At 46.4% G+C, this 26,653-nt stretch overlaps 2 protein-coding genes across 2 annotated transcripts in view; one reads left to right on the forward strand and one right to left on the reverse strand.

Annotated features, from left to right (window-relative positions):
* The window catches only part of LOC126921894 (nephrin-like), a 252,845-nt gene that overhangs the window by 28,638 nt on the left and 197,554 nt on the right, over positions 1–26,653 (forward strand). The gene's annotated exons all lie outside the window — the stretch shown is intronic.
* LOC126921908 (glucose dehydrogenase [FAD, quinone]-like) lies at positions 22,834–25,609 on the reverse strand. The gene is made up of 9 exons (XM_050733942.1): positions 25,460–25,609; positions 25,132–25,348; positions 24,901–25,029; positions 24,627–24,823; positions 24,448–24,542; positions 24,092–24,356; positions 23,545–24,010; positions 23,092–23,462; positions 22,834–22,999 (listed from the first exon to the last, which is right to left on the reverse strand). Exons 1-9 carry the CDS (start codon positions 25,460–25,462, stop codon positions 22,910–22,912), a joined length of 1,833 nt encoding a protein of 610 aa, XP_050589899.1. The 5' UTR covers positions 25,463–25,609; the 3' UTR covers positions 22,834–22,909.

Here is a 26,653-nt window from a genome sequence, read left to right on the forward strand (position 1 = left end):
TCCGGTATAACTCCGGTACAATTCCAGTACAATTCCGGTACAACTCCGGTACAACAAATTGCCAGACAGGTGGGAAAAATGTATAGCTAGCGATGGGCAATACTTCGAATAAAATATTTTTAATCATTTTCATACAATAAACGTGTATTTTCTACACAAAAATTCCGGTTTCATATTTACATACCTGGCATAATAAAGGAACAAGCTAATAATAGGTTGCCATATATCGCCAGCTTCGATCTGCGATCTAAACACTTTCCGGTTCGATCATTATCCTGAACAATCCTTCCGTCGATTGCCGCTTAAGCCGGTTAAAGCCTGGCCAACGGGAGCACCAACGGATTAAAAGTCCGAGCGATAAAGGTTAATTTTCTTTAAGCACCCTGTTAACACAGCAATAACACGGAGCGCGCCGCGATAAAATTGTTGGAAGGTACACGTTGGCGGAAGGAGGGGAAACGGGAAATCGGTGGCACGGAAAAAAGAAAACGATAATGGGAGAAGGTGCGAGGGGTAAAAAGAAAAAAAAAGAAAAAATAGAAAACAACGATGTCGCCGGCGCGTCTTACCGAGTCGCCGTGAAATATATTTCGCCGACTCAGCTCGCGGTACGATTGTTTCGCCGAAGGAAAGAATCGGACGATTCCATCGTCCCGGAATAGAAGTTCTCGAAGATAGACTCTCCTCGCGATTCGCCCTCCATTTTCGGACCGTGAATCGAAGACACGAGAGCCCGATCAACAGTCTCGCGAACAACGATAAACCTCCGCGCGAACAACGAACATGGGCTTTATCAATAAAAACATGTTCGCATCAAACCAGCGCGTATTCGTCTTTGTCTCGTATTTCCTTCGCTCGCAAACTGGCGTGAAAAATTTTCACATCGATATCGTTTGTCATAAAAGGAAGACGTCCACTTCCGTTACCGCCTTCGATTCAACAAAGTCAATCACACCGTAGCGTCGATTGATTCTATGTTGATAAAAACGTGGCTCGTTTCTTTTGGATACGCGCTAGCGTGATCCAGACTATCAACGAAAAGAACAAACAAGTCTTCCGTGTCGGCTCTTTGTACCAGCTGCCGTAGCTTCGTCAAAGTCACCAGCAGACGCGCCGTTTTCCGAGGTGTCGCCTGGGAGCCCCTACCGTTTCAAAACATTCTTGGAATTCGTCGAATTTTCATCGCCGATATTCACGATGGTGCGACGACGATTCTTTGTTGGGAAAACCAGTAAAAATGGAATTTTATCATAGCAGATACTTGTACCTAAGACCTGTCCATCCTCGCGGGTACATTGCCCGGGGAAATAATACATTCGAGAGCCGTCGACGGAGTTTCGTTAGCGTCGTTAAAGACTACCGTACGATCGAGCCAACAGGTTACCACCGATAGAATCTTCCGTTATGTATCGACTTGTTTGGAATTTGAATGTACGTGTTTTACCCTCGGACAATCTCCGCCTCCTTTCCTCTCTGCATTCCCGATATTTCACTTGCTAATGTTGCATTCGTTGTATATTCATCGTTGCACCGCGTCGGAGCTCGGTGTATCGTCAGGTAACCGCGGTGCTCGGTACCTGTTTCAGCCGACGAGGCGCAACGCAGCGATCGGAATCGGCAGAGTTGCCCATCGAATTGCCACTTCCAAATTGTAATTGGACGGCCGCGTCGCGTTACGCTCGTCGAAAAGGATTATTTTTTAGAGGCGATTCAAGTAGAAAGGAGATCGGAGGTCAACTAGGGGTTGACGTGATCGATAGACTGTGGTTATTCTTAAGAAGGCAAACCTCCGTGCGAGAATATCGAGGGGTTAGGTCTTTCTTGCGCCGGCTGAATAAATGGCATCGCTGGTTTATAAAGTTCTCGACGATCGGTTTAAAAGGTCAAGTAGGTTCGAGATAGAACGAGGAGCGCGTGCGCGCTGCCGACTGACACGATGAAACCGCGCATTGTTCTCGATTTTCGCACCACTTTTAGGTCACGGCCTCTTTACGTGTCGCCCGCGAGTCAGACGCCACGATTTTCGATCTAGTTCCGTTAAACAAGCGAAACGAACTTGGATTCGTCGTCGAAACCGATGGCGACGAGCAACAGCGTGGAGGGTAACGTAACCGTGTTTAGTTCACCCTCGTCCTTCGTTCACCCTCGTCCTTCCTTCATGCTCTCTCTCTCTCTCTCTCTCTCTCTCTCTTTCTCCCTCCCTCCCCCTCTGTCTCATTTGTCGCCCTTTTTCGCCGTATTTTTTTCTCTCGGCTGAAAGTTGAATAAACCGGTGTCGACACACTCTCTACCAAGCAAAAGTGCAAAAAATTAGATAGGGACAACTACTCGAAATTGAGGCGATAAAGTTCAATTATAGGATAATAGGGTGGTAAAAGGTAGTACGAGGGAGCGTTGAGTAAAATTCTGTTTAAGCTCGCTTTAATTCTGACCCGGTACACTTATTACAGGGTAGCACCAGTCCATCTCAAAGCCAGTACTGTTTCCAGTTTCTCCGGGTGCTCGGCCCTCTGTCTTTAGCCGTATTACCGTGTCTCGCGTCATTTCCCTCCCTCGTTCTACGCTAATCAGACGAATATCAAATTTAAACTGCCGCCATCGTTTCGTCCTTATCTCGCTCTTCGAATAATCTCTATATGCGCCCTTTAACTCTGATATCCTCTTATTATCTATTAACAGAGACGAATCGGGCATATTTAATCCACAGGGATATTTAATCACGATAGACAGGTTTTGGAAATACGATCGCGTGTTTTTGGCAACGCGATAGCAATGGTTTTGGATATCGCGAACACGGAATGAAATCGAACGATTTCTTCGGTCGCGATATTACAATTTTCTTTTGTGTTATATCGCGTGGATAAATGGTGGCGATGGATGGAGGGGATGAATTTGGGGATTGGGTGCGGGTGCGTGTTTCAAAGATGTCTCGCTTCATACGGAATATTTCATGGTCGATGTAGATATCAACCGGATAAACCAGTCTACCGCGGCTGCTGTGAAACGAGAGGATTCGACCGAATGAAATTTGCTTCGGCTGAAAGCTGAGCCATCATACGGCTTTGTCTACGAGTTGATAATGTTTCGGAACCAACACGATTCCATGGAAAGCGAGGAGCGAACATTTCCAGCCGGAGGGAAAGAGAAATCGGCCGTGCCACGGAGAGCAGGACATGTTGCGAGAAAGAGAGAATGGCAGGGGGGATGGCAGAGAAAGGGAGAGAATTATCCTGAAAAGGGTTCAGATGGAGAGAGAGAAAGAGAAATTACCGACGGTCAATGACAGAGTTTCCTGCGGTTTTCTCCGTTCGTCCGGCTGCATTCACGGCTCGGTAACCTGGTAATAAATCCATTCTATCCCTCTTCCTCCATACCCTCAGGCCCCTTCAGCCTGCTCGTTCTCTCGTCTGCTTGTTCACTTACCCCATCCTGCGTGCGTATCATACACGAGCCCCTGAAATTGCCCGTTCCAAACATCGCTCCTGCCATCGCGTCATCCGAAATCAGTGTAAATCAAACCCGCGACTAGCAACACCGACCGCTGTCAATTTTGTAAGGCGTTGGACGAATAGCGCGAAAATCGTCGTTGGAAGATCGTTCGTTTGGCGTTTCTGCTCTTATCGCTTTATCGACGATTTTAAGAACGCCGTGTAAGATGGCACGGGACATTTTTAGACCTTTTAGACGTTTACGCGATGGCTCGGGCCATCGATCGAGTACAGTGACACGTTTTTATCAATTTTGTCGATACGTCGGAATTAATCTGGTTCATCGATTCGTATCATTGGATGGTCGTACCGCTTGTCTGACGGTGGATATTTCCGACATATCGTTTCCCCGTGTTGGTGGACCAGTGATTCTCCGATCGTTGACGCGTTGGCCAAGGGAAAGGAAGAAACGTCATAAAGAAGGAAACGAAAGACTAGGAGATTCGCTAATGAATTGTTTTCACTAGTGAAAGTGCGGTAGGTTGGTAGGTAGAGTTGCGCGAAGCTATTCGATGTTTAGTTCGGTTGGACGATCAAAGGGCGTAGTTGAGATCGACGTTCCCGATGGTGGTCGGGGTCTCTGCAGTTTCCGAAGACTTGTAACGCGGACCAATCGTCGTAGCGCAAATTACACTTCGGCTCTGCATCGTCGTCGGGAAATCTTCCTTGAAGAACGATGTCTTGATACAGCAATTAATCATCTCCACTTGCCAATAGTTTCGTCCGCAACTCATCGTAATCGGCTCGGTTCGCCTTTCCGATAACCAAACCACCTAGATACAGTACGACGTAAACACGTTTGTAGTTTCTCGCTAACTTTGAATTCCTCCTCCTGTCCCTCCTCTCTTTCCTTCCTCCTTCCCTTTTCCTTGTCTCCAAGAATGACCAACGGAACGATCGAAATCACCATGCCGTGAAGATCGTAATCTTACGCAGGATGGTAATGCGGTTTAATTGAGGCACGCGATCGGCCATCGATGCGTCATGACCCGTAAAAACAGCTGTCGCGGCGCGATCGACACGCCAAGCTCGCCGCGTGTTTTATTTAATCGCGTGCTATCTGTGTTGCTTTAATCGTCGTTTAGATCGCGTAATACACGGCGCGATTCACGACCACGACGTGAGATCTTTTATCGCCTTGGCGATAACGTCTATCGTTTTACGATGGCGTACGCGTTCGTGTCACCGTTGCGACGGTTCCTCGTGCTTCGAAATATCAAATCGTAACGAGAGCGAACTCGAATCCCGCGAACAACAGGTACGAACATCGAGGAGGAAGCTCGGGGCGTTTCGCGCGATCCAAGAGAAAATAGTAGTTTCTGGAGAAAATTTCGCCGCGAAACAGGGTCGTTTGAAGAGAGATTGTTTCATTCGCAGTTCGCAACGAGTTGATTCAGTTTCGAAGCTTGATGAATATAATTTAAGTGGTTGTCGTTATTTTTCGTGGAATGCTGGGATTGGATATCGTAATGGAAAGCGCGTGGTTCGCGAGAGCCGAGGGATGAATCGATAGTAAAACGTCAGCTAGATAAATTAGGAAGAACGGCTGGGTGAGAGTACGTCGGCGTGTACGCGCGAATCCTGACAAATGTTTGGACGATTTACCCTTGGCGAATCGGAAACCGGCAGATCGATGACAGAGTTATTTGAAATTTGAGCGTGGCTCGTTACTCGCAATGGATTTTTCGCTCGATGACGGTATACGCGTGTTCGCGAGCTCGTAAATATTTCGTGTAAACTGCCGCTTGACAGGTTATCCGATTATACGTCCGCAGTCCGTACAGGGGAACGAGACTTTACATAAATATTCTGGTCTCGTCGTAATGCTGTTCTACGGGGCAGAAGTAACCACCACGATTTCGGCCTCTGTATTTCGGCTGGTTTCGCGTAGCGCTTAAGGCACGCGTTTCGTGTATTCACAAGTTCCTCCCCTTTGGCGAATGGCGAGCCACGACGTGCAAAATGTTGCCTGGATATTCCGAAGGATCGCCGGTCTGTCGAAAAAGTTGTACAATCGAAATCGCGTACATCATAGTCTCAGCGTATCACGCGTATCGTAAATTCGAACGAGATTAGCAGATAAGTGAAGTGTTGCGCCCGTCGAGTACAGGGTTAATTAAGCGGTTAATTAGTAAAGCGCGGGTTAGTGTAACAAATAAAACGGCCGAGTAGCCGAGGAAATCGAGTAACGACGAGGAATCACGAGGAAACGTATCGATGAAGTATCCGGTATTTTCTCGATCGGTCATAGCGTTTCTCACCTCGTTAACCGTACTCGCAGAATTAACCGTAATAATGGCTCGATGAGAGAGAAAATGATTGCCGTACATAAAGAAAATATGATGCCAGATATACAGGCGGAAAGAATATGTATACTGGCGCTCGCTGTATCTTTTTCCCTGTTTTCCGTTTTTGTCCTCCTGCTGTCTGATTGCCTGGAGCGGTGTATGCGAACGCGCTTCATGTATCGGATGTATTTCACGGGGATGAATCGTAGCTTCTATGGAATTCGACATGGTTCCGCTCTTACTCGAAGCGAGATAGCGTGAGCTGCCGCCACTGCGAATGGATGGAACGAGAGAGCAATTGGAACTCCGCGAGGCGTATATGTATCGCAATATCTCCGACGAAACGTTTCGTTGACGGGAGTGGCCGTTGAAGAATGGAGCGAGCATCGCGAGCGAACGAGAAAAGGGTATAAATTAATGACGAAGCGGAGATAACGTTAGAGCGTAAACCGAGAAAAATTGGCTATGGTACACCGTAACAGACTAATTCCGCCGCTAGCGGAAAGTTGTTAAAAAATTGTTGTAAATGCGCCGCGATAGTAACGATGCAACCAGAGAAAATGCATAGCTCCTATTGTTCCGTTAATAAAGTAAGGGGAAAATTGTTGCTTGGCCGTAATACCTTTCCATTTTCCGATACTTTCCCAACGGGCGTGAAAATTGGCTTGTGAAATATTTAATATTTTTGTTTATTTCTCGACGAATGTCCGGAGTGCGGTCGTTAATTAATAAAGCGAAAAGAAGAAGGTATTTAGCAGGCAATTTGTTGGACTTCGATATTTGTAAGCGGATTTACAAAGTACACGTAGGGGGAAAGGACGCGCTACGACGTGACGCGCCGTTCTTTATATCTCGATAGAAATACGGCATAATAACGACCACTGAAGATGAATACGTTAATCGATTGTTCGCGCTTCGACGGCGGAATAATCACGATGTACGCCGGCTGAATGAAGCGACAAAAAGGGGAGAAAAAGGGCTGGAAAGAGGTAAACGACCAAGGGAAGCCAGAACAGCCGGAGAATCGCATAAACCGTGCGAGCCAGCAGCGTGCGCTTTCAGGAAGCTTGTTATGTATTTTGCAATTACGTTGCCAGTTTCCAATCGCAAACGATCCAGCGAAGTAAAGATGGTTGCGAACGTAGAGTGGAGTCCCTTAACGAATCGAAGGCTGTCGGATTAATCGAGAAAGATAACACGCGTCAGACGTTCAAAGGTAAATCGCTACATTCGCGTCAAATTCGACGCGAGCCTAAATGTGTATCTCTGCCGTGAAACGCGAAAGATGGAACTCGAATGACGCGGGATGAGATATCGCGGAAAGACGATGGTGCGTTGGCTTGTTAGCTATAATTTTAAGCGCCATAGGTTGCGGAGCAACGACACTGTTGGTGAATATCGAAGCTTAAAATAGGACGTGGCGAAAAGCTACGACGAAACCGATCAAAACGCTGGAATAGGAACCACCGCGTAACTTTTAGCACTGGAAAACACACACGCTGTGGGATAGGAGCGACAGCAAACGGGAGAGAAATAGTCACGGCAGAGAAATAGAGCACGTAGGCAGGTAGGTAAGGCTGGTTGTGGAGAAGGCGAGAGTGATGAGCCGTTGGCAAGAAAGGAGAAAGAGAGAGGGAACGAGCGGATTCGGTGCAGCGTTGGTCAGAAATAAAGGGTGGCAGTAGTAGTGATATACTTTGGTCGGACATGCAATTAGTAGTGCTAGCGTGACTGCGGATCGGCAACCACCGACGTACACCGTGGGGAATGGCGCGAGGGAGAAATCGCGTACAGTCCAGCCACGATACTGTATCGACCTCCTTTCGCGCGGCAACGAGCTTCAAAGATAGTTTCTTCTCGTCTGTTTGCCACAGCGACGCTCGATGACCATCGCCAATGTCGACGGTATCGTGAAATTTACGATATTTTTCCACGTCTATTTCGTTCGGCGCATTATTCTGTTAGAAAACGATTTTTTTATCGGACGAGTCGTGAGATGCGTAAGTTTCGCGTCGATAATTCACGCCAGGTCCTGATAAAACCGGCAAACGCCAGAGGCGCCTAATAGTATTCTACTATAATTTATAATAGAATAGCCGCGGCCCACCGCCAGACGGCCAAACAAGCCAGGAAATATGGCAGGGCCATTAAAAGCTAACGATTAATTAAACACGAAATAAATATTTGATCAACAAATTACGGCGATATTAATCTCCGTTTTGTGCGTTCCGACCGTTTTGTGCGCATTATGCGCACCCCCTTTTGCATTCGCTCGCTCGCCTCCGTGATTGCGTGTTCGCAAATTCGCGCGATCAATTCCTTCCTTTGGCGGAAATATCCGCCAATAGAGACATGCTATTCGATGTTAGGTTAAAAATACGCGGTAATCATTCGAGCAGTTGTAAACGATTCCGTTAATTGATTCGTCGAAACGTTATAGTTATCCGTTTCCGCAGAACGATCCTGGCAGTCAGAAGTAGTATATGGTATTACGCTCGACCATGATACATCACTCGAGTTTGCTGTTCCGTCTGTTTATCTCTCGATTTCTTATTATTGTTCCTCTTACAGTCGAATCGCGCGTTATTAATCGCACGTGGATCGCGCCAACACCTCTATTTCTTGCAAAATTTTTGACAAATTGCACGCGGAGTTTGCTTCGATGAATGGCGATTGGTTTCACACGACCAAAGTTTCTTTTGTGTCAAGAGTATCGGAGGACGTTTCGGATAACTCTAACGCGAACACACTTTGAGGCTATAAACGATTTGTCCGAAACTCCGGTACTTTGGTGGGAACGACGAACAGTATGATGTATCGTAGCTAATTTCAAAGTACACGTCCGGTATCGACGAGTTTGGCCGTTATATTTTTGCAAAATATGTGCACCTTTTGTTATCCGTTCGATTTACGCGATGGTGTTAAGTAGGAAAGTTTGCTTAGCGAGAGTTCATACAAAAACGAGCAGGTTAACAGAAGGGGTAATTGGCTGTGCCCTAGTGTTTCCGTGCGTTCACCCTCTCCTTATTTGCGGTTTCGTACACGCGAATAACTTGCAACGGTAGAGCAAGTATCGGGAAAGCAAACACGTGACACGAATCAAGTCGATCAACATGCCACCGTGATACACAGATTACAAAGGTCCAAAGAATTTTCGCGATACCGCTCGTTCGGTTTAGTGTCTTTCTCTTTTTCTTTTTTTCAGTAAAATTAGCCACGTGCGTTTACGTATCAATATTTATAAGCGGCGCCGCACCGTTTCGACTCGGTTGTTGATACCGACGAAAATTACCGACTACGCGATCCAACTCACAGGTAGATGAACGTTGTGTTTGTACGAGTTGTCGCAAAACGTCATAGTGGAAACCAGCCGTAGAATTTCACGAACGTTAGTCCGTGGAAAATACTAGACGCAGACACGTCACAGAGAGCTACGAGTCACTCCATCATGATTAGTCTCTCCTTCGTTCCCCAAAGGGATGCTTCGCATTAGTTTCAATTCAAAGTAAGGCGATAGCTGATTAATATGCCTCGTATAATTAATCCTAGCCTCCATTAGCGAGCACTAGGATTTGCCTGGATCTCTTGGCTCTCTGTTTTGGTATCAGCGGTCTACACTTACGAGACTATGTCGTTATCGCGCACTGAGAGTTTCCCCGCACGATTTCGTGCCCACGTCGCGAGTTCGTTGCTTTCGTTTTAACCCAGCGTTACTTTCTACCGAGTCGTATCGCGATCGCGTTCGAGCGCAAGAAGGATCGATTTCTGTCAGAATTCAGGGCTGCTCCGGGGTCGAATAAAATTTTCACTGGCCGCTCGCTACTCGATTTTCGCAACACGTTCGGTCAAAGACGAATTTTCGTTCTGTGAATTCCAATCGTCCAATTCGCAAGGAGTAGTCCAGACATAGATAGCTAAGGAGAGGCGAGTCGTTCGCGCAATTTTACTTTTCCACGATTTTGTCGAGTTACGAAACCTCCGTTAAGTAATGATCGAGATCGAGGAAAGAATGGCGAAAGATAGCATGGAATCGTTTAAAGTTAATTAATGGCACGGTATCTGAGAGATCGCGACGAGCAACAATGTGTGTGGAGGAGATGGTCGGAAACGAGCCTCGTGGAAAGCGTACGATGAAGGCATAATAGAAATCTACCGATACAGAGCGAGTGCCAGGCCGACGATTGACGCGACTCGCAAATCGCCTTTTCGCCCACGTCCTTTCGTGGATGTGCATTTACATTAAAGCTTCTTAGCAAGTACTTACACGAATCCTTTATTTAGCCATCATTCGCATCGGCGTGACGCGTATCATTCGAACGTTGGACCGCGAATATGAGAGGGGGTTCGATTTTGTGCCAGCCAAGAAAAGGGGCAAGATCCGTTTAACGAAGTTAGCGAGCTGCAAAAGCGAAATCAAATTTCATGGAGACAGGGACGATGCAAGGTGCGAAGCTCGAAAAGTAGCTTCGCAAAGTACTTATACTTGGAAAGCTTCTTTTAACGAGAAATTTACATCAAGTTTTCCTCCTGCTACTTTAGCAGTCGGAAAGTATTGTCGCAACTAATTACTTGTTTCAGGAATCATTAAGTGCGATTAAGCGTATCGTCCTCGTTAAAGATGCGATTCGTATCGGTAACCTTTTGGCAACTATAGAAAATTCGTCTTAGGTACCTTCCTTTGGAAAATGCCTCGCAACGATAAGTCCCGTGCCATTTAAAAGGAACGAGCTCTTGTTTTCAAAGATGGATCTTTGGGAAAAAGCTTTTCAATGTGAAACACGCGATCCTGCTTACGGCCGAGCCTTCGTTTCTTTCAGAAGTTGGACCGAAACGCGACGTTTTTTCTTTTTTTTTACTTTTTTTTTTTTTAGGAAAAATACTATTCGCGGTAATGTACACGCAGAGGCAACGACATCGAAACGAAGCCAGGAAAGCGGAGAAACCCGGTCACGCGAACGCGTGTCTCGCCTGATTCGAGCGTTTACCTTTAGATCGCGGCAATCGTAGCGATCGCGGCGATAAGATGGTTTAGAAACGATTTAGACGATCTAACGTTCTTTGCTGGTTGCGAACGGCAGCTCGCGCTCTATTTCGAGTCTGTACACGAAAGACACGCGACTATGATAGATTCGATCGGAGCAACGCGGCATTGCCACGAGCTTCGTTCGAGTGCGAGCAACTCGCTCTCTTTCGAGTTTCGATAATTAACATCTATGATAATCATCGAGGTAAACAAGTCCATTCATCGAGAACAAGGATAGCGGGTGTAAACAATCTGGTATAATTAATCGCGAGGTAAAAGTCGAGTTGAATGATAAGGTAGAGTAAGCGAAGCGAATAACGCTGCTGCTAGTCGAGACACCGGTGCGCGATTTAAGCGATGAAACGAGGAGGAGACCGAGCTGCTCTCGAACACGTTCCATTGCTTGGCAGCTGGCACGATAAATGAAATGCCAAGAAAATGAACGATACGCGCTTTGGTGCGACGCAGTCTCGCGAATGAGCGCACGTATCGCGACACCGGCTATTCTTTGCTGAGCGGGCGATATTGCATTCTCTTCAGTTAGTCTCTGCCGCGGATTAAAATGGAAGAAGGAAAGAAGCGCAACGTTCGGAGTACGGAAAGAATGGGCACGGAAGCCAGAGTGGAACAGAAGAGAGAAAGAGCGATCGCGTACACGTGGGAATTATGCTCATTGCGAATGGGAAACGCTGTTCGATCGATGACGAACGAAAAATTCTGTTTACCGGTTTTACCTTTACTCTATTTCGTTCCTCTTTAGCAAGTCTGTGCGTTTATGGTCCCCTCGTACCGAACACGCGTCCCGTTTTTTTTTTTTTTTTTTTTAGGAATCTTTTGACCGACAACGTGCTGTTAGTCTAGCAAGATATCGCGTCAGCCACGATTTCCATTTTTCCGAAGAACGGAATTCGTGGATGCATGAGCTTTTGCGATGCTTGGCCGATGGAGGTGCAGAGGGATGACGCGCGAATACAAAAATAAAGCGCACAGAGGTTGCTCTAATTGCGCACATTCTCGACCAGCTATCCAAGCGACGATAAAGCCGATCGACGGCACCTCTTTGACGGATTATCGAAAATCGATTTGCCCAGTAGCCAATTAACCACCAAGTCATTACCGGCCGTAATTATGCCGATACTGATCTCGAAACGCGTTTCAATTGATAATAATAACGATAATGGTTGCATAGGACGGGTTTGCACTCGAAAGCGGATCGTTCGCTCGGTTGTCGCTACTGTCACGAGTTACCGTCCTTTCTACCGCTACTGCCATTGCCACCGTCACGGCTGCCAACGACTATGTTATTCCTCGTTTAAAAATGCATGCAATAACGCAGCTAATTTTCTGCACGCGTTGATTACGCCCAGAAAATACGCCAGTTGATATGTGCGGCGAACCCCCGCTGCATCATCCACGAAAGAAAGAATCGCTTTTTCCTACCGTCATAAATCAAAAATCGTATATGTAACGCGTCACTGGCCGTCACGAGCTTAACGCGGCGATTCGTCGAACGTCGCGTTATCGCGGTCGTGCCTGTCATATCTCGACCAATCGTTAATGCGTTTTTTTTTTTAACTTCGATAATACGATAAGCTCGAACAAAAAAAAAGAAGGATAATAAAAGGAAGAATAAAAATCGTGCGGCAGCCGTCGCGATTGTTTATAAAAAGACGTATTGTTAGCCGCATACATAATTCGGTCGGGTCGACGTATAACGGAAGCACCATCATGAGAAGGGAAAGCACAAACGAAGGAAGGAAAAAGAATGAAAAAAAATTGGCACGTTAATGACGAAGAGAATGGCTCGTTTGGGGCAAGAAAAGGGGCGGGAGGGGTTTAGGGGATGGAGGTTACGCCGAGCGGAAGGAAAGTAAAGTTACCGAGGGGCGTACGCCTTTCGTTATATATGGAACGGCGAGAAAAGTGGGTCGTTCGCAGCAGCGCTTATCGTTCGTAGTTAGTGGCTTGGAAATGATGCCGGTTTTTTCACCGATCCCTTCTTTGGCTAGCATCGTCGTCGTTTCGTTGGTCCAATTATGTTGAACAACAGTTTCGTAGGCCGATAGGTCTTGCGACAGAATACGGCGTGTAGTCGTCGAACGCCGTTGAAACGCCGATACCTCGACTGCGCTAGGAAATTGATTAACGCTGGCTAACCCAGCGACTCGTTAGCGGTGATCATCGTTATTACGAAAGTTTGCGCGAAAAGTAACTCGCGACCCAATAACAATAGCCAACAAATATTGGAGCTCGTTACATAATTTTAGAGCAGCCGTTTACGTTTGGTAATTAGCGCCTGGGTATGTATTCTAGATCAGTTATCGAACATTCTTCATGGTGGCCGCAATTTTACGATACTTCGTTGCACGCCTGCGGTATCGTATCAAAATGTTCAGCGTGTCGTTAATAATTTCGAAGTTAACATCGAGCTTACGGAGTTCGATCCTTAACAGCGTCCTTCGGCATCGAGATGGAAATCGAAACGAGTCGCGGAGAGGGTGAGTGTCGATGAAATCGTGGAATCCTCCAATAATCATCGCGATATTCGTGTTTTCAGGGCATGGATTGTTGGTCGCGGAACGCGACTGGTGACACCGATCGCGCAGGACAAATGTACAAATATTGTTGCGCTTCGTAAAACGCAAAAACAACGACGCTCGTCAAGCAGGGAATTTATGTATCGCGCGGTTCCGTTGCGGTGACCAACCGTTGCGCCTGCCATTAGTTTCCCGTTACCATCCTTTTTCGCCTTGTTTCCGTCGTACCCGTTTCCGGTTTCGCGTAGATGCACATGTGCGTCATCTTCCTTTTCTCTATTCTCCCCTCTGCCATCCTCTATCGCTCCTGGAACCTTTACATTCTCCCTCTTCGATATCTCTCTCTCTCTCTCTCCAGCGCTGTTCGCTTTTTGGTCGATCTATGGACAATATGGACATACCCGAGGGGACAAGAAGTTCCCAATTCGCGTGTTCGTACCTGCGCGTCACAGATTGCAATTGTATTAAGCTGCAATTTTGTTCTGCAAAAAATGCGCTGTTCAGCTTGAGCAAATACGTGACACACACGGCGCCGGCCTGTGTCTATTAATTTCGCATTGAAACTGTGTCGCAGTACGGTCGAAATCATTCTCTTCGACGTGCCGCTTATTTTTCTGCCTCTCGATTTTCCTTTCGTTCTCTTTTTCATTTTCCTTTTCGTCTTTTTCTCCCCCTCCACCCGTTAGGACACGGCGATGGTGAAAAATATAGCAAAAATAGGGGTGAGCGGTCAAAAGATATTCGTGATTCTCGTTGATCGTTCTCGTATGGAAAAAAAGTCGATCGACCCGTTTTCAGCATTCAATTCTTTTGTAGTCGACTCTTTTTACGGGACAGCGTTTCCGTCCTGAAAAAAAATTCATCCACGAGTCAGGAGATCCTAGCGAGGAAGCATAAATAAATGAATAGTCTAGCGGGTCTTTGGCGAACTTTCGGTGAATGGTACACCAAGGAGTATTTTAACAAAGAAGGTTTTTCAGAAACACGAGAGGCCTTTGAGGTTCGCCTTGCGTAAAGAGCTTTTCACCAATTTCCTCTGTCACATTGCTCCGCGACAATTCTTTGATAAGCCGATTTCAATGCAGTTAATAACCGAACGCGTTAGCTAATTTGCTCGCAATTTTTCGCCTCTCTGTCACATAAAGTCTCGTGAATAGGAAACGTCGTACCGAATCGACGGCGTGTTTCTCATGTTCCAGATTGTCTCTGGTATCTGTGCGATTTTATATTTGAACGGTGCTACAACGATACGAGATCAGTTTCGGTATTGCGTGTATCGTAACGAGGATATTCGAGGATTTCGAAACGGTTCGTGCCGAGTCTTTCGAAAAGAAAGAAATTTTACCGATTTCAAGCCTGTGGACCCGATGCCACTCGTCGGTCAAGGACTCTGAGACAGGGATAGAGTGACAGGACGCTTTATTTATTTTGCCAACCTTCGAACCCCTCGTAACACGGAAACTATAAAGGGCTCTACCGAATCCTGATCGCAAATTGGGGCAAACGGTCCTCGTCGTTGAACAAATCGGTGCCATTAAGGTGTCGCGTCCTATGCCTCTATTTCTCCTTTCACCGTTCGAACATTACCCCAGATTGCCCTAGATAATATTTTTCGTTGCTCTCATAGTTTGAGCCAAGATGTCATACGCGTCGATGCGTCGCTTTATTTCGGACGTCGTTTGTATCTCGCAAGAAGCGGGGGGAATGTGTTGGCATTGTGAGCGATCTATCTTCAATGATTGCGCTGGAATAAAGGATGCGCTGTTTCTCTTCTTAAGTGGCCATTCGTGGCGAATACTCTGCACAAACGAGAGGTACCTTTAAGCGGACCATCATTCTGGTTGTATTTTGCAAACAATAAGGACAATCGTTTCTTGTTAAGAGGACTATAACCAAGTGAATTAAATGCAAGCACACCCGCTTGTGTTTCGTGTTTTCTAATTCGAAGATGAGGAGGATTATTGGTGCATGAATTCGTATGCGTCGTTTTTACGCGTTTTTTTATTATCCATCTGCAGCTGACTTTGTACCATTAACCGGTTTTACGTTACTCTTATGCACTTTATGCCGTGAGTAGCGTGGATAAACCTCGCGAATAACCATAAATTCACATCGATTTTTCGAAATACGAGTATTTTCCACGACAAGTATTCGCGCGAAAGAAAATTGCGATTCTTTGGACGAACGCGCTGGCAAAAGCTCGGTAGTGGCAAGCACGCGATTAATCATCGTCGAACGTTAGCAATCGAATGTCGAATCGTAACGCGAGAAGTAAGTGGGTCTTTGAGAACGACAGCGTCCGACACTCGGCGTCCACTCGAACGTGGTCGAGATAGGCCGTCATCGATAGCTTTTGTTCTAATGAAAAAAGTGAATCAATATTGACGCCCAGACGCGACAGTTAACCGCGTTACGCGTAACAGCTGACTCGATTGCCGAGCCTTTTCCCTGTACCTGGAACTGACAACGATCGATACTCTCGTTTCGAAACTGGCTGACTGGCTGCGACGCGACGCTTCGTTTTGGCATCGATGGTTTCTCTCGTGACGAAAAGAACGGAATCGCTGTGTTGATTAAAATACGAGGGATAACCGTTTTCTACGCTGGAATCTCGTCGGACAGGCGAGCATTCCGTCAATGTCTCAAATTAATAGCGGTCGGCATAGAATACGTGTCTGCGTCTCGACAGCGGCCACGTTATCGAATCATTTTTTTAGCGAAAAACAAATTTTTGTCGATGCTATCGCGGATGAGGCTAATCTGTAGAATCGCGACGTTCACGCAAATTCTCAATCTCCGCGTTCTTCGAAATTCATGGAAGGATGAGCGAAGCAAAAGAGATACGGTCGATCGGTCGCTCGACGAACAAGCTTCGATCCGACTGTATTGCGAGAACAATACGACGAATATTCGTGTTCGGTGACAGATGGTTCGATCGGTGAAATCGGTAATAGCAGTTGCTTAGTGGCGGTGGTCGTACGGATGACGCGCTATTGTCGTAGAAGCAACTGTAGACAATCGAGGGTAAAAGGGGCGGATGAGCTAGTGACTGAACTTGCTATCTCGCGTCAGTAGGATGTTGGTAGCAGCGACGGGCACCAGGTAAGCGTGCTGACTACACCGGTGGCAAGGGTGGATTTAACAAGCGATGTTATCTACTCGGATGAATGCCGACCGCCCCTTGCCCTCTTCGACCGGTCCTCGACTCTGCTCGATAGTATCTTCTTGGGCTACTTGCATCATCCTCGTCGTCGAGAACCTCGCCAACGAATGCGAAAACTCGCCTTTCTCCAGCTTCTCCCTTTAAAGAGTCTTTTTTCACGCGCGTCGCTGCTTCGCCAGATGCGAGAGAAAGCAGTCTCGAGACTCCGCCACGACAGTCAAAACTCCTCGCCGTCGAGAGTATCCGGTTGAGAATACCATCGAAACGTTCGAATGCTGTATTCCTTCGCGAAAACGAGCCGATCGTCGCTCCGTGGACCAAAATCGAAAAGAAGGTAAAGAAGCGGACGACTGACGGAATATCGACCGCGAACAGAATCATAGTAAAAGAGCGGGAACGAAGGTGGTGCCGGGATAGCAATTTCGTCGTACGATAAAATTTTGGAAGGAATTTCTCAAAGCGACTTACACGAAGGTTGAAATCGAGGTCGTAAAGAGGGATGAAATGGAGTCAAGTATTTCACGGGTCGACCGTTTGTTTCTAGAACAAAGAGAGCCCTGAAAAGCCCTGGCCAACGTCATTCCGAGACAACGTAGGAAACACCGGGCTCCCGATGAATAACGACATTACTCGTCCCTGTTACTTTTATCATTTTTCTCTTCTGCGCCGCCGCGATTCCCCTCCATTTCTTTTTTCCTTCCTAAATATGTGTATACGCGTGTATACTACGCAAATTTCTCACGCGTCTCTCGCGTGGGGGTGAAGAACGCTAACCAAGCCCATTAATCTCGCTGCCACCCTGAAGTTTCTCGTTTCGGGGTGCATCCACGTGCCCGGACACTCGGCTACGGGAGACTCGGGACGGTAATTAAAGCGTGAATAAATAAAGCTGCAGGCGTAAATCCAGCGGCATAAAAAACTCCAGACCGCTGAATGAAGACGAAGAAAAAGAGGAACCTGCTCTCGACTATGAAGGAGAATCGAAATGTCTGGAAAGAAAGCTACGAAGATACGCGTTACAGATGTTTGCTTCGCGGCATCTCGATCGTCGATCTCGTCTAGCGGTTCGTTCTTTTCGATTTTCTGTCGGATTCATTTAATCGCGATTCACCTTTACCTTTTGAAACGACGTGACGCAATGCCTAGCGGATTATCGAATGGTCCCGTTCTATTAGACGGAAACGTAAAAGGTCACGGACCGCGGCGTGCCACCGAGAACGAATAAAAGGCAAAAGGCGAAAGACTGTGAGTTTACGCGATACGGACACGGAGGCGTCAAAAGAGAATCGGAACGGCGGAAAAGTTTCGCTTCCGCGCGACCCACAGAGCCGCGATTTGTTTCGCTTTTATCACGAGAAAGCTGAAAACGATCCGACGCGGTATATAAACGGCGTCGACAGCGTCGCTCGCTTATAAAACGGCCGTCTATGTGTACGTTTTAAAAAGAAGAGAGAAAGGAACAGTGGACGGTAAGATATTGGCCGATTCACTTACTCTCATGAATATGTATTCGCGTAGCAGTCTGTAGACTTCCGCCCAGCAATCATTATTCTTAATAACCGCCATTACGGGCGGCGTGCCGCGAGGATTTTTCAACGCTTGGATGCGGCGTGACAGCGTAAAACGACGATAATAAAATTATGCGCCGGATAGGATCACGCCGGACGCGTTGAAACTCGATTCTCGCGGGAAGGATACCACGGGCGAAGCAACGAAATCGGGCAAAAACCGAGATCCCTTTATCCTATTTCTTCGCCTCAACGACGATTTTCGTGGATATCTTTGGACGCGTATCGATTTCTGCGGCTGGCATAAACACAGCGAAACGATCGAGATCGGTAAATGACGCGCGTTTGACCAGATTCGTCCTCCCATCCCTGTAGTTTCTTCAGGCTACTCACGTACATTTTGCTCGCGTTGTTTCCCCGACCATCAGCGTCGCGGCGCAATATTTACGGGCTTGCTTATATCCCACGGCTTACACGCGTTTGCATTATTGACGCGGTTGGTAAGAACCTGTTCCCTCGAGGCCAGCTATCGTCGGTAATGGTTGCTCTCTGCAGTTGGCTGACCCAAACAATTTCAAGATAGTAACGTCGTATTTGTACGCATTTACTCGCGAACGGCTGTGTAAGAAAATCAAGAAGAACCTTCGCACGTCCCGGCTACCGGCAACGAGGTTAATTACCTATCGCGTTTCCACCGCTTCGCCTGGGAATACTAAAACGAGCCAGCTGCATTCAACCCTATTTTTTCAGAGGCTTTTGTGCTCTTCCTATCGCGGTTTTTAATAATCCGCTCGTATTACTTTCCGCCCTTAATTCCGCTCCCCAGTGTACTTTCAGTTCTTGATTCTTTACTGTGCCACGTTTTTTTCACGAGAAACGAAATTGAGTTTCGTTCCGTCCAGGTTATTAGCCGAATCGTGTCACGAATGGGAAACAGAGTGTGCGTGAAACGAGCGCGCCAACCCTCTCTCTACCTCTAGACGAGGTTTAAACGCTTTAAGACAGCATCCGACGCGAATCAGTCATCCGAAACACCGATAACTTCGTATAATTACGTTACACACGAAACAAATCTTTCTCGTGGATAACCGACGAATGTCTTCGAAGCTTTCTCGCAGTAAGGCGAGACGGGACGAGGCGAGACGACAAACGGTGTTTAAGTCTCACAGCCGAAACTCTTGTTCGAATTGCAAAGCGCATTTGCGCGTTACGCTGCTATTCTATGCAACCGCAATTACTCGAGATGACGTCGCGAATGGAGACAACTGCCGACGAGGTCTGGATCCGTCTGAGGAAACAAGAGTCGACCGCGGCGTGGAAGGGGCAAGAAGGAAGAAAGGAAAGGAACGGGCGCGTCCGTGTTGAACGTTGCTGCTGCTGCTGCTATGCTTTTCTTTAACCGGGTTTCCACGATCCGTCCTCGTCCCGCGATTCTTCTTTTCCTTTCCCTTTTGTAACAGCGGTTGCTGTTCGTGCGAGAGTAACGAACCTCGGTCTTTAGACGGAGGCTTCGTCGTGCGCCATTGCGAGACGGTATTGCGATCGCGCGTTCACGGCGCGCCGCGTGTGCACCCTCGATCCACCAAAAAGCCCCGGTAAACAAACTTGGTGCACGCGTCGCAGCACGGCTACGCGACAAAGCGCATTATGCGACTCGTTCGTCGCGCTCCCAGCGCTGCATCGACCAACCTTCGGGATTCGACAGATTACTACCGCGCGTGATGTCACGCGGCTGGTCCGGCTTCGCCGTTCCATCTTGTTCAAACATCCAGCGATATTTTCTACCCTTTAAGCTCCTCCTTGGATTCCCTAGGAAACTCGTGGACAGTGGCTGCTGGTTTCGTTTCATCGATCGATGGCCTTACCGGATAATACACATAGTTATTATTTTCTCAATTACGCTTGGATTCCTGCAGATTTTCCAACTGGCGAGACCGAAGGAAGAATGAGGACGTTCTAAGTCGTCGAGTCTCCGGGGGCAAACCCACGCGCGCCATTCCACCATGAATTCATTCGCACCCTCATGAAATTCAAAGCAGTCGTTACACCGCTGCAACGCTGGCACAACGACAACGAACAAGACGACGACCGTGAGGACGATGGGAACGATGGTAGGCGACGAGGCGCGACATCGCGGATCGTGTACGACACATTTGGCCACCCACACGCGTCTTTCAGATGTTCGATGTTTTATTTATAATTTGTTTATATCATCATGTGTTCAACCTTTCGTCGTTCGTGCCTGCTACGAGGTTCCGCGAGGATCTTTCTTGGCGAAAAGTCGGTCCTTTAATTTCTTGGAAAATAGATACAAGTTCTCTCTCTTTCTCTCTCTCTTTTAGCTATTCGTAGCTTTCGCTGTGTCGATGAACGTCGAAACGCTACTGCTCTTTTATGAATTACGTAGTCACGTTGCCCTCTTGACGATTACAAAGAACGTGTCTGGCTGAAATTTTGACTATAGCGACGGTACTTCGGAAGGGAAAGTGCTATCGTAAGTTTCAGCAGGGATGGCGTATCGCCAGGTGATTCGCTTTAATAATTCCATAGTTTACAGTTAATGGATCGCCCGGGGATTAAGTAGCGCTCGCTGTAACGCGCGTGTAGATAATTGAATGCACGCATCTAAATCCATAGCAAATTGGACGAAATCTCCATCAAACAGTTAACACTTAAGCCACCCTCGATTCTCGCGTTACGATTCGATTAAACCCTCTGTTAAATCGCGTGTATTCCTAAAACAGGACCGGCCGCATCGGTACATCGTACGGTGAAATAATTTTGCGACGTGACCGGCAACGCATCGATAAAGGCGTTACACGTTGAAACGGATGCTACACACTTCGATAAATACAAGTTGATTCGCGTAAATGAAAACGATCGCGGGTAACGATCTCAACGTGTATTTTCATTTGTAAAGAGAAAGGATGAAATATAGCTTACGCACGATGCGACTTTTTCTATCGCTGGCGCTTCGATACATTCGAAGCAACGTGATTATTTCGCGATTTGCCGCGTGGGAAGCTCGAAAATCGTAGTAACGAACGTCTCGACACGTTTCTCGAACAAATTCGATGAACGATGAAATGCCGCGACTGATTTCATTTACTCGTACTGGGCTATGCACTGTACGCGTAATGGATAGACGGAACAATGAGTGGTATTTTCAGCGAACGCGTGCAACGATTCCGATCTTGGGAATCGTTTCGCAATAAATAGCGATACAGCGATACCGCGTGGAACAGCCGTGGTGACATTGGAATTACCTTCGCAAATGCGACGCATAGGTTACGCTGTATTACGGCAGCGTTAAATCGAACCCAACTGCCATTTTCAGAGTGAATGTAAAGGTATGTCGCTGGCTGTAAGGCCGCTACGATCCAAGGACTGCTTTGCCGGTTGCCCTGAATGCATACTTTAAATAAATTAACCTATTCGCGATCGGACTTTTCGTATTTTCGCCGAGACTGTTTCAATCGTGGCGAACCCATCTCGGCGCAAAGCTTTGAGGCCGTTGTTATTCGTCCGTGTTCTCTAGTCTTTTCCAACAAAAGCAAAAGATTGTTGGACCGGTGTTTCTTCTTTTTTCTCGAATAACGTTAATTAGTTTCCATGAGCGCGACGAGTTCGGATTACGTGGAAGCTCGAAAGCATTGGTTTAACGACCGTCGACGGCCGGCCAACGTTTTTATCGTGCAAACGAGCCGGACGCTATAATCCACAAAGCCCGATTCCTCTGGTTCGCTCGAGGTAACGCGAATTTTTATCCAAACAATAAGAATTTCTTCGGCGTTGTGCGGGGCAGGTACGTCGTCGAGCATTCGAAGCGATCGTTAACGCTTTGAAGCGGCCATACAAACGGTCGTTAACCAATCGGCAGTACAGCAAAGAATCTTTATTGTTTACCATTGTTGTGCAGAGAACGTTCGCATCTAACGTACGCTCGAAGGAGACGTATCTGATCGTGGGAAGATTTGGACGCGGTTGAACAGCCACTGAGGTCGGATAAGGGTTAGCGAATACGTTCTTGCCAGCACGGAACGTACAGGCGTATGCGGCCACGACTCCAAGGAGGTCAAGTGCACTTCTCCATGCTTCTAGCTTCCATCGTTTTCTCGACTTGGGAGGCTACTTCGTTCCACCGATGTGACCTCCTCCGCCGTTCGTTTCTCCTTTCTCTTCTTCGTTTTTACTTTAATAATCCTGCCAGACAATATCGCGGCCCGACCTTTTCCACCGGCCATTCTTCAATCTCGAATGCATCCAACGGTATCGTTATTAATTTTAATTAAACTGCGTTATTGCCCTTTATTGTACTTCGGGAACAGTCAACGAAATTAGTTTCTCAGCTAGCGGATCGCGACCCTTTCTCGCGACGCCGCCAGACTCACCGTCATCTGCAGCGTTCCAAGTGCAGATGCGCGCGCGCGCGCACACGCCACTCCGGCGAAGGTAAATATTCGTTTTCGAACGAGGTGGATAGAAGTTTGAGATCCTCGCGAAATCACGAGGAGTTTAAAGTCTTGGAGTGTAGAGTGTTTGATGAGGAGTGTCGCGTCGTCTTCGTGCCCGTCCAATCTCCAACGGTTTTCCTTTATATCGACTGCACCGAATTAGTCAGCAGCACCGTTTACCGAATAACTTAAGTCACTTGGACTTAACAATCATTGTTCTCTTTTATAACCGTTCCACCCAACTTCGAAACTAACTCGATTCGATTCGAGTGAAATTTGTACGCGTGGAATTACGCGATGTCAACCAAACGAGCGTTCGTTCCTGTCGGATTTCGATTTTTGATTGGAAGGGATTAAGAGAAAAAAAAATGAATCGCAAAATAGAATTTATACTGTCATATTAATGGCCATTATAATTTCGTTTTTCTTTCCATAATTGACGTTTCCGTTATATTCTGACTCCCCAGTCTTGCTTGATAAAGTCTGCGGCTCTTTCTCCGACCATGTTGACCGAGGCAACAGGATTACCAGAAACCACCTATGAAACGCGTTCGAAGAAAATAATAAAATAAAATATACAGAGTCGATGAAATGTCGAAGGTAATTTAACGAGAAATATGGAAAACGTACCGTAGGCATAACTGACGCATCGGCTACTCTCAGTCCTTTGATACCGTGTACCTTGAGTTGAGTATCTACCACGGTCATCGGATCCGAACGCGGGCCCATTCTGGCGGTGCCGGTCTGATGATTTTCCGGTCTTGTGTTCCAACGTATAGCACATTCCCAAAATTCATAGCTGTTTGGCTTAAAACCTGCGCACGCTGGTATCTTCACGTGTTGACGCTTCAAACCTAGCTTCCGCATGATCGGGGCCTTCGATAGTTTGATAATGTGTTTGATTCCTTGAACTAAGACGCTGCGATCGTGTTCGGTGCCTAAATCGTTACTCCAGATAACAGGTGGATCGAGTGGATCGTTGCTGTTCAACGTAATGCGACCTACAGACAAAATTCGAGCGATGCGTATGAATCGAGCGAAGAAAATGAAGCATTTTACGATATCGAGGCAAAGACAGTTCACCTCTGCTCGTTGGTTGTAGATTCACGGCCGTAAATTCGACAGCCATCTTGTTTTCTATCGCGGCCAAGTGTATGCCATTTATAGGTTCGCACATTGCTTGGTAGCCGGAAAAGAATACCTGGATATCTGGATCATCCGGGGTAGTGAAATTGGATGTCAATATTCCACTAACTTGAGCCAAGCCTGTGCTAGAGAGTGGTCCAGTTTGGTCTCTAATGTACTGTTCGATGTTACTTTCGTTGAACACTGGATAATAAGTTTCATCCAGAGTGAAGATTAGACCATAGGATTGGTGGTTGTGAAGATTTTCACCAACGCCTGGTAGATCCATCACTACGGGAATCTTCTTGGATTTCAAGTGTTCCTTAGGTCCAATTCCGGACAACATCAATAGCTGGGGTGAGTTTATTGCTCCCGCTGACAAAATCACTTCGCGTTTTGCCCTTATGATGCGCTTCTTTCCATTCTGCGAATAAGATCAATATCGAGGTTAAACGATGAAAAAGCCGTAAGGACGTGATGTTATAAGTTTGATACAACGTCGCACCAATAACACATCGACTCCTGTCACTTTCTTGCCAATGGTTCTAACTTTGGTAACGGTGGCGTTCACGGCTACGTGAAGATTCTTACGATACGCGACGGGTGTAATAAACGATCTAACGCTGGTCTGTCTCACACCGTCTTCACTGATAGTTTGAGCTATAGTGAAACCTGTCATTTTTTCTCCGGCAAAATCTTCGGAAACGCCGAAACCTACTTCGTCCGCTGCTTGCAGGATATGCCAAGCGAAAGGAGGTTGATATGGGAACCTGTCGACATTCGGATATTAATTCGAAACGTCTATCGAAAGAAATAATTTTCAAAATATGACAGAGATGAAGATATTTCGAATCAACGAACCGTTGCACGGTCATAGGACCTCCGGTGGCATGATCTTTCGCGCTAACTCTACCAATTTCCGTGTTATTCTCCGACTTGAGATAATACGGTAGCACCTGCAAGGAACATATTACGAAAGTTGAACAAGATTTCCTGACGATCCACCTAATAGCGCTACAAATATCGATAAACGAACGTACGTCTTTCCAACCCCATCCTTCGGCTCCTAGTTCTACCCACTTCTCGTAATCCTTAGGATGACCTCTATGATACGCCATACCATGATGGAGCGTCGTTCCTCCGAGATTCTTACCCCGAGGCCAAGCGCATCTTCCATTCGTACTGAGGCAGGCGTTCGTTTCGTTCGTCGTTTTGTATTTCCAGTCCAACTCGCCGCCTATACGTAACACGTTTTCATTCGATTAAACGCATTTTTCGTATAAATCGTCGCTACGATCGAATGAAATTAATTACCGAGGTAAAGCAGAAGATTGCTGGGTATTTCAGCTCCTGCCGGTTCATCGGGACCTGCTTCGATCAGTAAAACTTTCCAATCTTTGACTTCGCTCAGTCTTCCAGCCACTGCAGCTCCACCAGCGCCGGCTAAACGCGAAACGTACGAGTAGAATTTCGCGTAAATGCCAGATAATAATTGTTTGATAAATGCTCGATAGACGATTGATTTCGAAGCTTTTCACAACTTACAACCGACAACGATAAAATCGTAAATAAGGTCTGGCTCCTTGACTGGTCTCACGCGCTTGCACGGCTCACCAACTTCCGGATTTCCCGCTAACAGTATGTTGAAAATCGTCAGCAGCATTACTCCGTTGTTTGCAGTGCAAACATCCGAAAGCTGAGGACCCCCTAGGTAGGGATCGGCACATTGCAGATTTGAAAACGGCAAATCGAGAAGGCTCGACTGCAATTGTGAGCAATATGGTTAGAACAGAAGGCATAGCGGTGATCCGATAAACACGTTAAAATAATCTGTTTGTACGCGGTAATTTGTAAAATAAGAGTAGGAACCTACCATATTGTCGAGGAGGATTGTAGCCAATTACAGTTGCAAAACTACGCTCGGTAGGCTTCGTTCTGCTCAACTGACTATTGTGTGTTTCCCTACACCCTCTTTTATACTTGCAGTTTTATAACATCGATACGTAAGGAAATGATAAATGAATAATTTCGAGTATGCAGGTAAAATAACAGAATAATACTTTTAAATTAACCATTATCTGAAATTATGACAGTCATTGACAAATAGCTTGTCGACAAACTCGCACAAGGACTATTTATTTTTGTTTAACGCGAGTAGAAAATGTGAAGCCTTGTTCAAATTCTGTTAGACTAAACATTTTTCAAATACCGAGTGTCTATTTTGCTTAACATTAAGCTCTTTTAGAACGTCTTAAACTACTTAATTAAGTACAAGTCAAATAATTATGCCACATCGAGAGACAACTTATTTGTCACTAATACTTTCACGATATGTCTGAGGCCACATGTTTTCGTCGACATGTATGTATTCATGCATTAATGCATTAGTATATGCATTAATATCTTTAAATTATCTGTTAACTTTTTCCGGCACAATTCCGAAGGTTAGGAATTGCCTGAAAATTTGTATACCATTACACTCGATGCTTACAGACAATGCCGGACATTTTCCGGAACGAGCTTTCAGCAATGGACATTCGATTACTGTTTAAGTTCCTTATCTCGGACGATGTACGTACGAAATACAATCAAAAGATGAATTATAAACCCTTATTCGGTAGGATAGGTCAGTTCCAGTCAGAATTTTCGGAAAATTTCCTCACATTCTCCCATTCTACTCCTACGTTCCGTATATCACATGACATGAATTTTCTCCTATTCTTCTCTCCTACTGGTCTCTTCGCGTCGCGCCTATCTCACCTCCATTTGTATACAGCGACCTGTAGACTCGATAAGAAGAGTAAAATAGTGATAGGAGTAGTATGGCGTCATGTATTCCCTGAAGAGAGAATTTTTGCGGCGGTAATGAGTTTCAATGTTGCTTGGCAGCGTTCAGGACATAATAGAGAGACAGATGATAGATCTCACAGGAATAATTTTACCTCTGTTTCAATTTTGTTTAGCGGCGTTCTGTTGTTTTTAGTTAAGTTTACTATCTCTTTTTCTACTATTCTACTACTATTCTATTCTATCTCATTACTAATATCCCATTACTTATTTTTAGTAT

Source organism: Bombus affinis, chromosome 11, assembly GCF_024516045.1.
Source record: "Bombus affinis isolate iyBomAffi1 chromosome 11, iyBomAffi1.2, whole genome shotgun sequence".
NCBI lineage: Eukaryota > Metazoa > Arthropoda > Insecta > Hymenoptera > Apidae > Bombus > Bombus affinis.